The sequence below is a fragment of the Trypanosoma cruzi genome, genomic scaffold (assembly GCF_000209065.1).
Source record: "Trypanosoma cruzi strain CL Brener 1047053517037 genomic scaffold, whole genome shotgun sequence".
Classification (NCBI taxonomy): domain Eukaryota; phylum Euglenozoa; class Kinetoplastea; order Trypanosomatida; family Trypanosomatidae; genus Trypanosoma; species Trypanosoma cruzi.
This window is the reverse complement of record NW_001849315.1, coordinates 30260-42005: the sequence shown is the minus strand read 5'-3', so window position 1 is coordinate 42005 and position 11746 is coordinate 30260. Positions and strand designations below refer to the sequence as shown.

Sequence of the window (11746 nt, the reverse complement as noted above, 5' to 3'; positions counted from 1 at the left end):
GGCGAAGCACATATAAGGGAGAAATAATTTTTTGGCCCTAATAACATTCAGAGTGTTTGTTTTTTCTTTAATGGGCCCTTTCTGAGTTTTATGAACGTGAGTGGAAACGTTAACAAGCCTCTACGCATGTTTTTTTGTGTTGCACTCACGGAATTGATTTTGCGTGATCACTGGCCCAATTTTTTTTTTTTTGCGAGGTCCTTAGCGATGAAGTTGGAATTTTTTGCTTCACGCGGGTTTTCTTTCTTTTTAAATGTGCAGTTACCATTATAGAGGGCTTGATGGAATTTTTTTATTTTTATTCTATTTCCGTTAATCTTGATCAGGAATTTTTTCGTTAATATTATTTTTGCTGTGTTTTTTGCGAAGACACCAAATTCCTTTTTTTTTTTTTAAATATTTTATTCTTTTATTTTGCATGCAACGGCTTCCGTTTCCACTTCATAAGGAGTAATTAAGTGAACGCAACTCGCGTTACAAGGAGGGATAATAATAAAAGAGAGCAACGACAAGCAACTTATAACAGAATTAAGGGGGAAGGCAAGAAAAACAACAACAACGAAGCAAACACAAAAGATAGAGACCTTCGAAAGGCAGAGGAAATACAGGAGAACTTAAGGCATTCATTTACTTTTCTTTTGCGGAAAACGAAAATATATACATTTGTATATAAATTTTCTCACCCTTTTCCTAAAACGATAAAAAAAAAAAAAAAAAAAAGGAAAGTTTAAAAAGCAGAGAAAAGACACAGCTGAGAATGCCCAAGGCCAACAAGCATGCGGAGGTCAAGCCATCCAAGTACCGAACAGCCCTCTGCGAGTTTTACCTCCGTCAGGAGGAATGTCCCTTTGGCACTCGATGCGCCTTTGCCCACGGTGAACATGAACTTCAAACAGAAGAGCGCAACGTAGAACTACTTAAGGCCACCGGTCTGCAGCGACTAGACGCGGCCATTTCCCCCACCCCGACAAGGTGCAGCGCGATGAAAGCAGAGAGTTCTCTGAACGCCGTCTTCCCCGTCACTTCTCTCTCCCGACGGCATCCAGTTATTGTCTCACTTCCGTGTTGGACTGAGTCAAGAGTTGTTGGGTTTGAGCGGAGTGAGCCAACAACACCGGGAAAGAGACTAGATGAGCGTGAGGCCGCGCCATCCTTTTCTTTCCCGGCAAGGGAGGTGCATCGTGCACGCTGCAGCAGCAGATTTTCCGCTACTTGCTCCACTGAGGCCCCCGTTATGTACCGACACAATCCATACGCTCTCTCTACATATTACGAATAAAAGGTAGGCGAGAATTATGGTACCAGTGTGCGTATTGTGTTTATTAATACAGAATATAAAGGGAATAAGGTCCCCCCCAAAGTTTTTGAATATCTTTTTTCTGTTATCTTACAGAATGACAAAAAAAAAAAAAGTACGCTGTTTTTATTTTTGTCTTTTGCCATGTTAAATTATAAGCTTCGGCTTTGCTTTCCTACAGGATGCTGTTGGTAGTTGCTGTGAATATATTTTTTCAGCAACTTTTTTTGGTCTTTCTTCACCCAATGATTCTGGTTTGACTTTGGTAACAATATCATCAGATACCATTAGGGCATGGGAGGGACAGAACGACAGAAAGTTTAGGACAAGCGTAGATGGGCGTTATGAGGGAGTGGTTGCTCATGGACTGGGACACGCATGAGGAATGATGCAAGCAATACGGTAATGGGGCTCAGGAGAAAAAGGTCGGTTTACGGGGGAGATTGATTCAATTGGGTAAATAGTAAAGGAAGGAAAGTTGTAATTTATTTTCTTTCTCTCTCCACAGGTCTTGTGTAGCGTGTGGAAGTAAACATGAACACCGTGTATTGCATCCTCATTATCATTATTGCTACCAGCCGTTGCAACAGCTAAGAGTTTCATTTACTTTTTCCCTTCTTTCTTTTTTTTTTTTTTTTTCTTCTTCCTTTTTACTGTGCGTTTCTTCTTACCCACATTTTTTTTTTTTACCGATTTGTTCCGCGCAGTTTGCCAGCTTTTTGTTGTTATTATTGTTATTTTTTGGCGCTGCATTTATTTCTTTAATTTTTATTATTTGAGATGGGTGCATGAGGTAAACACGCTCATGCTTTTTAAGTGGCGATTCAAGCGAATAAGATGAACCTTTCAAGCCTGTATGGAGTATTGCCATTGTTTCATTTTTTTTTTTCCATGTCTCTGTCGTCTTCTCTTTCCTTATATATATATTGTGTCGATATGAATCAGGCAGTGATATCCCCGCCACTGACGATACGGACTCCATCCAAAGTTGAGCAACGCGAAAAGTGGAGTCAGGGAGACAATAAAGGTCTGAGACTAACAAGATAGGGATAAAAGGAAGTTACCCCAAAAATTTTTCTTTCTGTCTGGCTTGGGTTGAATGCGAGCATCGCACCAGAACCTGCGGAAGCGTTCTTCAGGTGAAAAGAAAAACAATGTGTGCGGCGTCAGCAAGAAGATTTTCAAGATACCGTACGTAAATACGGGTGTGAACAGTGACGATGCCACGGTGACCAGTGGAGATGCCATGATAGAAGGTGCCTCGGAGTTTTTCTTTGGTTTGACGGGTGTGAAGGGTACTGGAGACATTGTGCCGATACGCAAGGAGGAGTGGAAGGCAGCCATGCCAGGCGAGACGATCCCCGTGAACAACAGCTGTTGTGGCAGTAAACACAGGAATGGGGCTGGAAATCAGACACAGGATCAAGTCATGTGGATTGAATTAGGCCTATGTAAAGCGCTTGTGCGGGCCGTCACGCATATAGGATTTCTTTCTCCAACCCCTGTGCAGGTGCAAGCCATTCCTGCGGTTCTCGGCGGCAGTGACGTATGTGCACGGGCGGTAACAGGGTCTGGCAAAACGGCAGCTTTCCTCCTGCCGCTTCTGCACATTCTACTGACACGTGCACCTCAGAAGCAGTTGCATTCGGGAGGAAAGCGGCGTTTTATTCGGTCCATTATTTTGCTTCCGACGCGAGAATTAGGCATGCAATGCCAATACATGCTGCAACAAATACTGACCCATACAACTGGGTTGACTGTCGCCTTGGCAATTGGGGGTATCGCGCAAACTGCCCAAGAGGCAGCTCTGGAGTCGATTCCTGATATTCTTATTGCAACGCCTGGAAGGTTGGTGGATTTGCTCCACAACTACAAGGGCGCACATGGTTGTTTGGATGTCTCTGGCGTGGAGATGGTTGTACTCGATGAATGCGACAAGATGCTTACTGTAACACTCAAAGACCAAGTGGTGGATATCATTCAACGCGTCCCTGAGGAGACTCGACAGGTGTTAATGTTTTCTGCAACCATGACGAGCGAGGTGGACGAGTTCGCGAAGGAACATTTGTTTGAGCCGAAAAATGTGGACGTTGGACATGTGGCGCTCCAGTCGAAACTGCGACAGCAGTTTGTACGCATCCGCCTGCCTTCCGATGCAACAACAACAACGAGAACAACGGCTCCGTTGAGGGGTTGTGACAGTGAGGGGAATGGGGAAATGGAGGGAGAAGAAGAAGAAAAGGTGGACAATAAGAAGAAGCGTATTCGCTCGAAGCGGCTTCGGGATGCAGCAAAATCTGAGGCAGTGGATTCTAATGAGACGGAGGATGCTTTAGAGCACCTTACAAAGATTAAGTCAAGGTTTTTGGTGGCCCTCTGTCTTGGATATTTTAGGGAAAAGACGATTGTATTCACTCGCTACCGCACGACGGCACATCGTTTACATCTTCTTTTTACTGCGTTGGGTTTCACGAGTGCGGAACTGCAGGGGAATCAACTACAGGAGGAGCGATTTGCTTCACTAAAGAAGTTTGCATCGGGCGAGGTGCAGTACCTCTTTTCGACAGATGTGGCCTCCCGTGGGCTTGATATTAAGGGAGTGTCGACGGTCGTGAACTTTGACTTGCCTCCGACACTCACGGCGTATATTCACCGTGTTGGTCGCACTGCTCGCATCGGTGGTAGTGGCACGGCGGTGTCGCTTGTGGACGAATCAAGGGATGCTGACATTATGAGAAAGATACTTACAGTGAGCGGGGTTGTGAATAGCCATCAGGTGTCCTCCGTGAAGCGCCGCGACGTGCCGGATGAATTGCTTTCAGAGGCGACGAAGAAAGTAAACGCGGTGTTCCCGCAGGTGCGAGGTCAACTGGCCGCAGAGGCGTTAGAGGAAAAAATTGCGCAGGCGGAGCGGCGCTACAGCCGTTCCGCGGAGGAGATGCTTGCCGATGGTGTGACGGCACAGCCCAAGAAAACATGGTGTCTTAGTCGTGCGGAGCGAAAGCGGCGTGATGAGGAGGCGCGGCGACTCTACGAAAAGGAGGCGGAGGTCACAGTTCATCACTTTCAGAACGAACTGTCCAATTGGGACCGCGAGGAGAAGGAGTTCCTGCACAAGCAGAAACTGGCGCGTCGGCAGGAACGCGATGTGAAGGCACGCGCCGCGGAAAGAGTGAAAAACGCCCATCGTGAACTGCGGCGCAAGTCGGAGAAGAAGCTTCAGGCCGGGGCCATCAAGAAGATGAAGAAAAAGAAGATACGTGAAGCACGCAAGCAAAGGCGGGCGGAGAGCCGTGAGAGAAATGGAAAGGCCGCCTACAAGCGCCGCGACGGTTTAAAGAGGAAAAGCAAGTCCCGCCACCGGAAGCGCATGGCAAGGCATTAAGAAACTACCGCCATCCAATTGAGAGGGAATGAGAACGAAGAGATCGAAGAGAGGATGGAAGAAAAAAAAAAGGAAAGAAAAGGGAGGCCGAAGGAAAAGGCGCCTTAAGCGATTAAGAATGATAAGGAGCAAACAAAAAATAACAATGAAAACAAAACAAAACGAAAAGCAACAGTCGAAGAGAGAGGAACAAACAGTGGAGAAAAGCAAAGAGGCTTTTAGAAAATAATTGTGCCCGTGTGTGTGCTTGGTGGCTGCCGCTTTTTACGGTGGTCGTTGATACAGCCACCGCCGCCATTTTCAAAGCAATTCTCGGTTTCTGTCTGAAACTTTCTTTTTTTTTGCCGATGCGGCTTTATTATTATTATTATTATTATTAGAAACAGTTATGTCCACCACAGCTGGAACTTCCGCGCCACGGAGGGAGTGGGAGTATGCCGTCTCTGTCTTTGCCGGCTGCGTCTCTGGCGTGTGCTCTACGTGTATCACGAACCCGCTTGATACCATTCGCGTTCGACTCTCTGCGAGTCGAGGTGCCACCGGCAAGTCGCATAAAAGTCTCCTGTATACTGTAAGGGATCTATTCGGTATGGGAGTCGGACACGCCTTTTCGCGTGGTCTCGGGGCGAACATGATGGCGTCACTTCCTTCCAACGGCATCTATCTGCCGTCGTACCGCTTTTTGCAGGAGGAAATGGCGCAGCTGGGCGTGGATGAGCGTATACGGCCCGCTTTGTGTGCCATTGGTGCTGTTTGTACAACGAATTTAACGCTTGCGCCGCTCTTTTTGGTACGCACGCGTGTGCAGGTGGATGATAGACTGACCGTACGAGAAGTCTTTAGGGATGTGATGCGTCGTGAGGGATTTGTCGGCTTCTACCGCGGTACGGTGACAAACATAGGTGGGCGCTTTGTAGAGGAGGGTCTTTTCTGGTCCGTGTATGAGCTTCTTAAACGCATAACAAAGGAAGGGTCCTTTAAAGATTCAAACAGCTTTCTTCTGACATCTGCGGCGATGGTATCGCTGACGATGGTCTCGAAGCTGGTGGCGGTGGGTGTCGCCTACCCATACAACGTTGTCATTACGCACCTGCGTACCGTGAACCTTGTGACACGTCAATGTGAACACACACGATTTTTCCCTACAATACGGCATATTTATCAAGCGGATGGAGTTGTTGGCTTTTACAAGGGCCTCTCTCCCCACCTGCTGCGAAGCATCATTAGTAAGGCAGCGCAGATATACGCCTTTGAGATTGTCATGTATGCGTACATGTGCTTCAATGCGAGGGCTAAATACGCAGCTGTAATTTCTTCAAACTCTGCGACAGCGACATCCCCTATGGCGGTCTCTGAGGCCGATTAAGAGTGGAACCTCAACGACGTGTTGTGTGATAGAGAATGAAAAGAAACTGGGTTTAATAGAATTAAAAAAATACATAAGAAACGACTTTTTCCGTTTTTTTTTTTTTGCCAAAGAGGTGAATTTATTGAGGGTGAGACTAACAAAAAAGGAAGAAAAAAAAATGGACAAGTTGCACTCTTACCACAATTATTGATCTCTCTCTCTTTTTTTTTCTTGCGTGCTTGTGTGTTTCTGCAGGGGAGGAAGTTATTTGCCTGGGAGTTCTCTCTTTTTTTCTTCCTACCAGCAATATTTTTCTCTGGATGGATGATAACATAGACGAAAGAGAGAAGGAGTGAAATAATTTAAATTGGTCCTTTCTCCCTTCACACATTGCCATAGATTGGAATTCCTTTTCTCCCTCTGCCTCTCTCTCTCTTTCTCCATATGTCTTTTTGCTTTATATATATATCTATACTTCTTCTCTTTATTGTCACCTATTCATATGTGCATTGTCCAGATTTATACACCGCTTTGCCTTTGTTCCTTTCTTTGATTTGTCTGTCGCTGACTTCACACGGAGGAGGGAGGAGAGAGATGGCGATAAAATGACGGTGCTTGAAAGGGGAAGGTGTCTGTCTGTGTGTTTTATTAACGCTCAGGCACACACACACACACACACACACACACACAGACAAGTATTTGTGTGTCATTTGGGGATGAAATGCGGAGATGAGCCATGCTCTTGTCAACATTGTGCTTTACTTTATTTTGTGACTTTGACGCAAGGGAAATGCAACAATAATTGAAAACCTGAGGGCCGAAGTAAAAAAAAAAAAAAAAAAAAAAAGTGGAAGGTGCTTAGGAATTGCTTGCATGTTTGGCACCCCTTTGTCAGTTTTGATAGATTCTGCCATTGGGTGAGGCACTCATGTGTGTACATTCCTGAAGATGTATTCACGAGGGGCGAGCGAGAGGGAACGAGAGGTGACGAACGAGAGGGCGAAGAGGAGGCAAAAAGAAGAATAACAAAAACAACCACACAACATCCGCCAAAAGGGCGGGGGTGAAATAAAAAAAGAAGGAGCGAGGGAACGAAGAGGAGTTACGATGGAAGTCCGATGAATTGCATCGTCATGCTGGTATGGCGGTGGTGGTGGTGACGGTGGAGAGCTATAAGACTCTAACCCAATTTCCCTTTCTTCTTTTTTCCCCCTTTTTTTAATGTTGTTGTCATTTGGAACGTTGACACGCAGTCGCATTGCACGGTTTTTTTTTTTTTTGCGGAGTTCTGGAGCTTTCTCTCTTCCACGCTGCTCTCTGCCCCCCTTTTTTCCCCAGTGAGAGGAACATCATTGGCACATGAACAGGAGAACAAAAGCGCCGTCTGTGGCCGTGGAGGAGACTGAGGATACACGACTGGAAAATTTTGGGCGATTTCTCTACGATTCCTTTGTAAAGAACGTGTGTCCGTCCATATTTGAACCACAGCTTCGATATTATGGTGACTACATTCATCACTTTGGCTTTTTTGTAGAGGTCAATACGAAGGGGCAGAGTGTTTCTTTCTTGTCGTCCACGAAACATCCACATGGTCGTCATGATGGTGTGTCGTTCTCCCACGATGGTGCCGCTTGCGGAGGCGATGTTGTTGTGGACGCCGGGTGGGGCATCGGCGAGTCGGAGCAGAAGGAAGCGGATGCACAAGCACGCGCAGTTGGCCCGTTGGATGGGGTAACAAAACTGGAGGAAATAACAGCAAAAGTAATTGCGCCGTTTCAGCAGACAACGTGGAGACAGTCTGGGACACAGTGCTTGATGAAGAAGGCACGGGCATTGTATTGTTGGTTGTGCGAGAACGTAACTGTAGAGCTTCCTTCACCTTCTCCCGCGGTCGAGGAAGAGGCCGCTCCTGCTGCTACCACTGCAAAGAAAGTGACTGGACGAAGGGGCGCCGCGGCATCTCGTAACGCAAAACGAAAGTTAGGGGTTGATGTGCAATTCACAACAGCCCCCGTGGAGGTTGTCGACCCGCTTGAGGCGGCCATGCGTAAGCGTACCGCTGACCCGCTTATTTTGGCACGCTTGTATCAGAAGTGCCTGTACTGGGCTCAGGTGGAAAGTAAGGTGGTTGAAGGCTACGTGCGAGGACGTGCGCCGGAGGAAGTCATGGAATGGGCATGGAATATTGTATGTATCCCACAGGGGGAGAACAGCATGACACGGTACCTGGTGGACGTTGCTCTCTCGGCCTACACTGGACCGCTACGTTACACCACACGGAATAAAGACGTAGTGGAGGAAGCGGAGGCTGGTAGGGAGCCCAGTTCAAAGGATTTGCCATCTGTTAAATCCAAGCGTCTTGCTGTCCCCCAGAAAGAGAAGCCAAAACAAAACGTTCTTGATGGCCCAATTTTGGCGTCGTCTGTTTCAGCGGAGAAATGCATGGAAAGTTTCTATTTCAATACAAAACCACAGGAATTTTGCTTCACTCACTTACCCAAAGAGAGCCACAATACATTGCTCTTGAATCCGCCACGGAAATCTCTGTGGGAGGGCGCTCCCTGTCTGACGCACACGTTCTTTCGTTTCCCATTGGCGTTGCAGTCACACCGGCGTCGATGCCTCTTCACGGTGCGTTCCACGCCCTTTTATATTAGTCTTGTAAATGAGAAACCTGAGCGGACGGAGCTTTCCTGCTTCATCTACAAGGGCACACTGGAGGCGTTGCCCGAAGATCTCAGCACGGCGACACCGCTGGGACCTCAGTGGGTGTGGCACCAACGCGAGGAGGCCACCAATAGCGAGACCTTTACAATAATGGTGCCAGAGGCTGGCTACCATAGCGTTGTGGTGGGCGCGAGAACGATACGCAAAGACCCTTTTACTGCAGTCGTTTCTGAGGAACTTTTTGTGCCTGTTGTGGCTTATCAAGTTCTAGTGACGTTTGTTCCGCATCAATTACCGCAATTTCCCCGCCAGTACTTTACCCCCTCTGTTTGTAAACTTCTTGCACCTTTAACGCCTCATGTTCCGGAGGGCTCTACGCATTTTCTTGTGATGCCATCGTGCCCAAATGTTGCGGGTGTGGCGATCGTCTCAAAGCAGCCCAGTGAGGGAGATAGATTGCTGTTGGCATTCCTGACCTTTTCGCCCCAAAACGTCGCGTACACGGGCACCGTGGTACTGACCAGCGGCAGCGAGGCTGAGGTGTGGATCCTTTACGCCGCGCCGGACCATAATTATGTGAACTTAACGGAACTTCCTCGTGCGGAGCCGCGTTTCCAAACGCGGTTACCTCCTTTAGGCTCAGATGTTGGTGTTGCTCATGGCGTTTTGCCGCATATATCGCCGCAGAAACCGAAAAGAGAATCGAATTTGCTGTTTTTCCCTTTTGTGACGGGCATTGAAGTCAAGAAGCCTGGCGCGGCTGTTAATGAAGGGCGCTACATCCAACCGCAGCCCACACTGGAGGAGGAAAAACAGCTAACACTCCGGCGCCTCATTGGCGTGGAACCAGAGCTGCTGGACGAGGCGACGGCTGCCATGTTGAAAAGGTCGTTGCCTGTTGGATCTTACTTTGAGAAGAAAATTTCACTCGGTTGGAGGGCGTTGGGGGATGTGTGATGGCAAAAATGACTCTTGGACCCGTCTTTTATGTAATAAAAAAAAAAAAAAAAAAAAAAAAAAAGCAAGACCGCGTGGGGAGTTTGGGACGCCGTGGCGTCTTGAGTTGGCATATATATGTATGTATATTACTTTTTTAAGTTTCTCTCCTCGTATTTTGTGCTGCTGTTGTCGGGTTTTCCTTTGAGGGTTGTGTGGAGGTGTGGACTCCTTCCCTGGTGGGTGAAACAGAACTAAATTTCCCTTTCCTGTGCTTTTTCTTTATTTTATTTTTCTGGAAAAAACGACGGCTGCAGCAGGAACGAAGGAGAGGGGAAGGAGCATCAAAGCACACACGCAGTCGCCGGTCTAAAGAAAGAAAGAAAAAAGGAGACAAACCGACACGAATGCTATCCTGCGCGGTGATTGGGTGCGGTGCTGCCGGGATGGCGGCTTGCACGGCCTTACGCCGGAGTGGTTTGCTAGTGACATGCTTTGAGCTGGCGGCAGACCCTGGTGGCATATGGAAGAGCGACCCACGCAGCCCTTTTTCCTCGCGGGGACTTGTGTCGCCTGTGCACCCAACGATGCGATGTGTACTACCAAAAGACCTGATAAGTTTTGGCGATTTGCGTTTTGATTACACTGTGCCGCAGTTCCCACATCACTCTTCTGTGTGTCGCTACTTGGAGCAGTATGCGGAGAAGATGGGCATCCGAGGGCTTGTGCGCTTCAACACGAAGGTGCAGTCCGTCCGTTACGAAGAACGGGATGCCCTGTGGCGCATTATTACAGTTAACGTTGTGAATGGTGACGTTTTTGAATGGTCATTTGATAAGGTGTGTGTGTGCACCGGTCAAACACAGGAGCCACGATACCCGGACGGAATAAAGGAATTGCTAGAGCCCTACCTGAGGGAGGGTGGTGAGCTGCATCACGCCTCGCATGTAAAGGATTTTCGCCAGTTTAAAGGAAAACGTGTTGTTGTTTTGGGCGACGGCGTCACGGCATCTGACTACTGCTGGGAGCTGTTACGTAGTGGCTCCGATGTGTACCAGAGCAGCTGCCAATCTCTTTACATGCCGCAGCAACGCCAAAAACAACAACTCGAGAACGGTGCGAACTGGTCTTCTTTGAAGATGCATGAAGGTGGGGCTATGCGTGATGTGGCAAGCGCCGCTCTGCACCTGCTTTCCTGCTCACCTGGCTGGCGTAAAGATATTACAAAAGGCAACCGCATTGTTTCAAACTGGACTAAATTTAGGAATAGTGCTTGCTGGGGAGGGATGCCAGGCGTCGGACACCCTCTTCGCAGTGAGGGACGCGGCATATTATTCACAGAGCAGCCGAAGCGGATAGTAGATATAATTGCCGAGGCAAAAACACGCTCTACGGCGCGCGATCGGCAGGGAGGGATCCAAAGTTCAGACGATACCCCGGGTGAAATCTTTGTTGATAACATTGATGCGATCATTTGTGCCACCGGATATCACACACGCTACCCGTTTCTGCATCGAGACATGCGAAATGTGGTGGAGGGATCATCACTGCTGCAAATTTCCAAAAGTGAAAAGGGGCAATCACCGCCGTCGCATGGAGATAGTACCGGCAAAGAAATGCACCACCATCGTGGGCTTTATCTGGGCACACTGTACGTTCACCGTCCTTCCATTGCATTTGTGGGGATACAAAAGGAACTGTTGCCGCCTTTTATGCTTTTCGAAGCGCAGGCGAAGTTTATATCTTATGCCTTTACGCATCGGGTGAACCTTCCTGTTGGCGTGGAGGGTCTACTTTCGCGGCAGTCCGAGCTGATGGAGCGTTACCCACTGCTTGAGAATTTGTACCATCCTCAGGGCCTTGGGCTGTACTCGGCGTTGTATTTCAACGTCCTTCAGGAAGAGCTGCAGGTTGGCTCCCGCAACACATACACCGCCAGCATCGTGGAGCGGCGGAGTTGGATTCTTACAACAAGTCTGCTGCGTCTTGTACACAAGCTGCGATCCGTGGCTCCGTTGAAAAGAAAGAGGCAGCATGTTCTTTTCAGCAACGCGATATAGTTTTGCGATGGAGGGACACCCAATTGTGTGAGTAGCCGTGCTCGCTGTTTTTT

At 48.1% G+C, this 11746-nt stretch overlaps 5 protein-coding genes across 5 annotated transcripts, besides 13 other annotated features; all 5 read left to right on the top strand.

The window, feature by feature from the left end:
- Positions 1 to 2185: part of a sequence feature (heterozygous, Esmeraldo-like haplotype) that runs on past the window's edge.
- Positions 382 to 416: a sequence feature (AT_rich).
- Positions 701 to 725: a microsatellite.
- Positions 758 to 1279, top strand: Tc00.1047053506739.99 (hypothetical protein, conserved; the record flags this gene model as incomplete). Its single annotated transcript, XM_811980.1, has 1 exon — positions 758 to 1279. The coding sequence occupies one exon, from the start codon at positions 758 to 760 to the stop codon at positions 1277 to 1279; it is 522 nt and encodes a 173-aa protein (XP_817073.1).
- Positions 1905 to 1949: a sequence feature (A-rich).
- Positions 2186 to 2600: a sequence feature (areas merged during assembly that could not be assigned to a particular haplotype. This can correspond to areas where the two haplotypes were merged or to regions with more than two copies in the genome that were merged during assembly.).
- Positions 2397 to 4682, top strand: Tc00.1047053506739.90 (ATP-dependent RNA helicase, putative; the record flags this gene model as incomplete). The annotated part of the gene is made up of 1 exon (XM_811969.1): positions 2397 to 4682. One exon carries the CDS (start codon positions 2397 to 2399, stop codon positions 4680 to 4682), a length of 2286 nt encoding a protein of 761 aa, XP_817062.1.
- Positions 2601 to 4688: a sequence feature (heterozygous, Esmeraldo-like haplotype).
- Positions 4689 to 5446: a sequence feature (areas merged during assembly that could not be assigned to a particular haplotype. This can correspond to areas where the two haplotypes were merged or to regions with more than two copies in the genome that were merged during assembly.).
- Positions 5038 to 5061: a microsatellite.
- Tc00.1047053506739.80 (mitochondrial carrier protein, putative) lies at positions 5071 to 6048 on the top strand (the record flags this gene model as incomplete). Its single annotated transcript, XM_811968.1, has 1 exon — positions 5071 to 6048. One exon carries the CDS (start codon positions 5071 to 5073, stop codon positions 6046 to 6048), a length of 978 nt encoding a protein of 325 aa, XP_817061.1.
- Positions 5447 to 11746: part of a sequence feature (heterozygous, Esmeraldo-like haplotype) that runs on past the window's edge.
- Positions 6691 to 6724: a microsatellite.
- Positions 6855 to 6877: a microsatellite.
- Tc00.1047053506739.70 (hypothetical protein, conserved) lies at positions 7390 to 9654 on the top strand (the record flags this gene model as incomplete). Its single annotated transcript, XM_811967.1, has 1 exon — positions 7390 to 9654. One exon carries the CDS (start codon positions 7390 to 7392, stop codon positions 9652 to 9654), a length of 2265 nt encoding a protein of 754 aa, XP_817060.1.
- Positions 9692 to 9718: a microsatellite.
- Positions 10041 to 11693, top strand: Tc00.1047053506739.60 (hypothetical protein, conserved; the record flags this gene model as incomplete). Its single annotated transcript, XM_811966.1, has 1 exon — positions 10041 to 11693. One exon carries the CDS (start codon positions 10041 to 10043, stop codon positions 11691 to 11693), a length of 1653 nt encoding a protein of 550 aa, XP_817059.1.
- Positions 11741 to 11746: part of a microsatellite that runs on past the window's edge.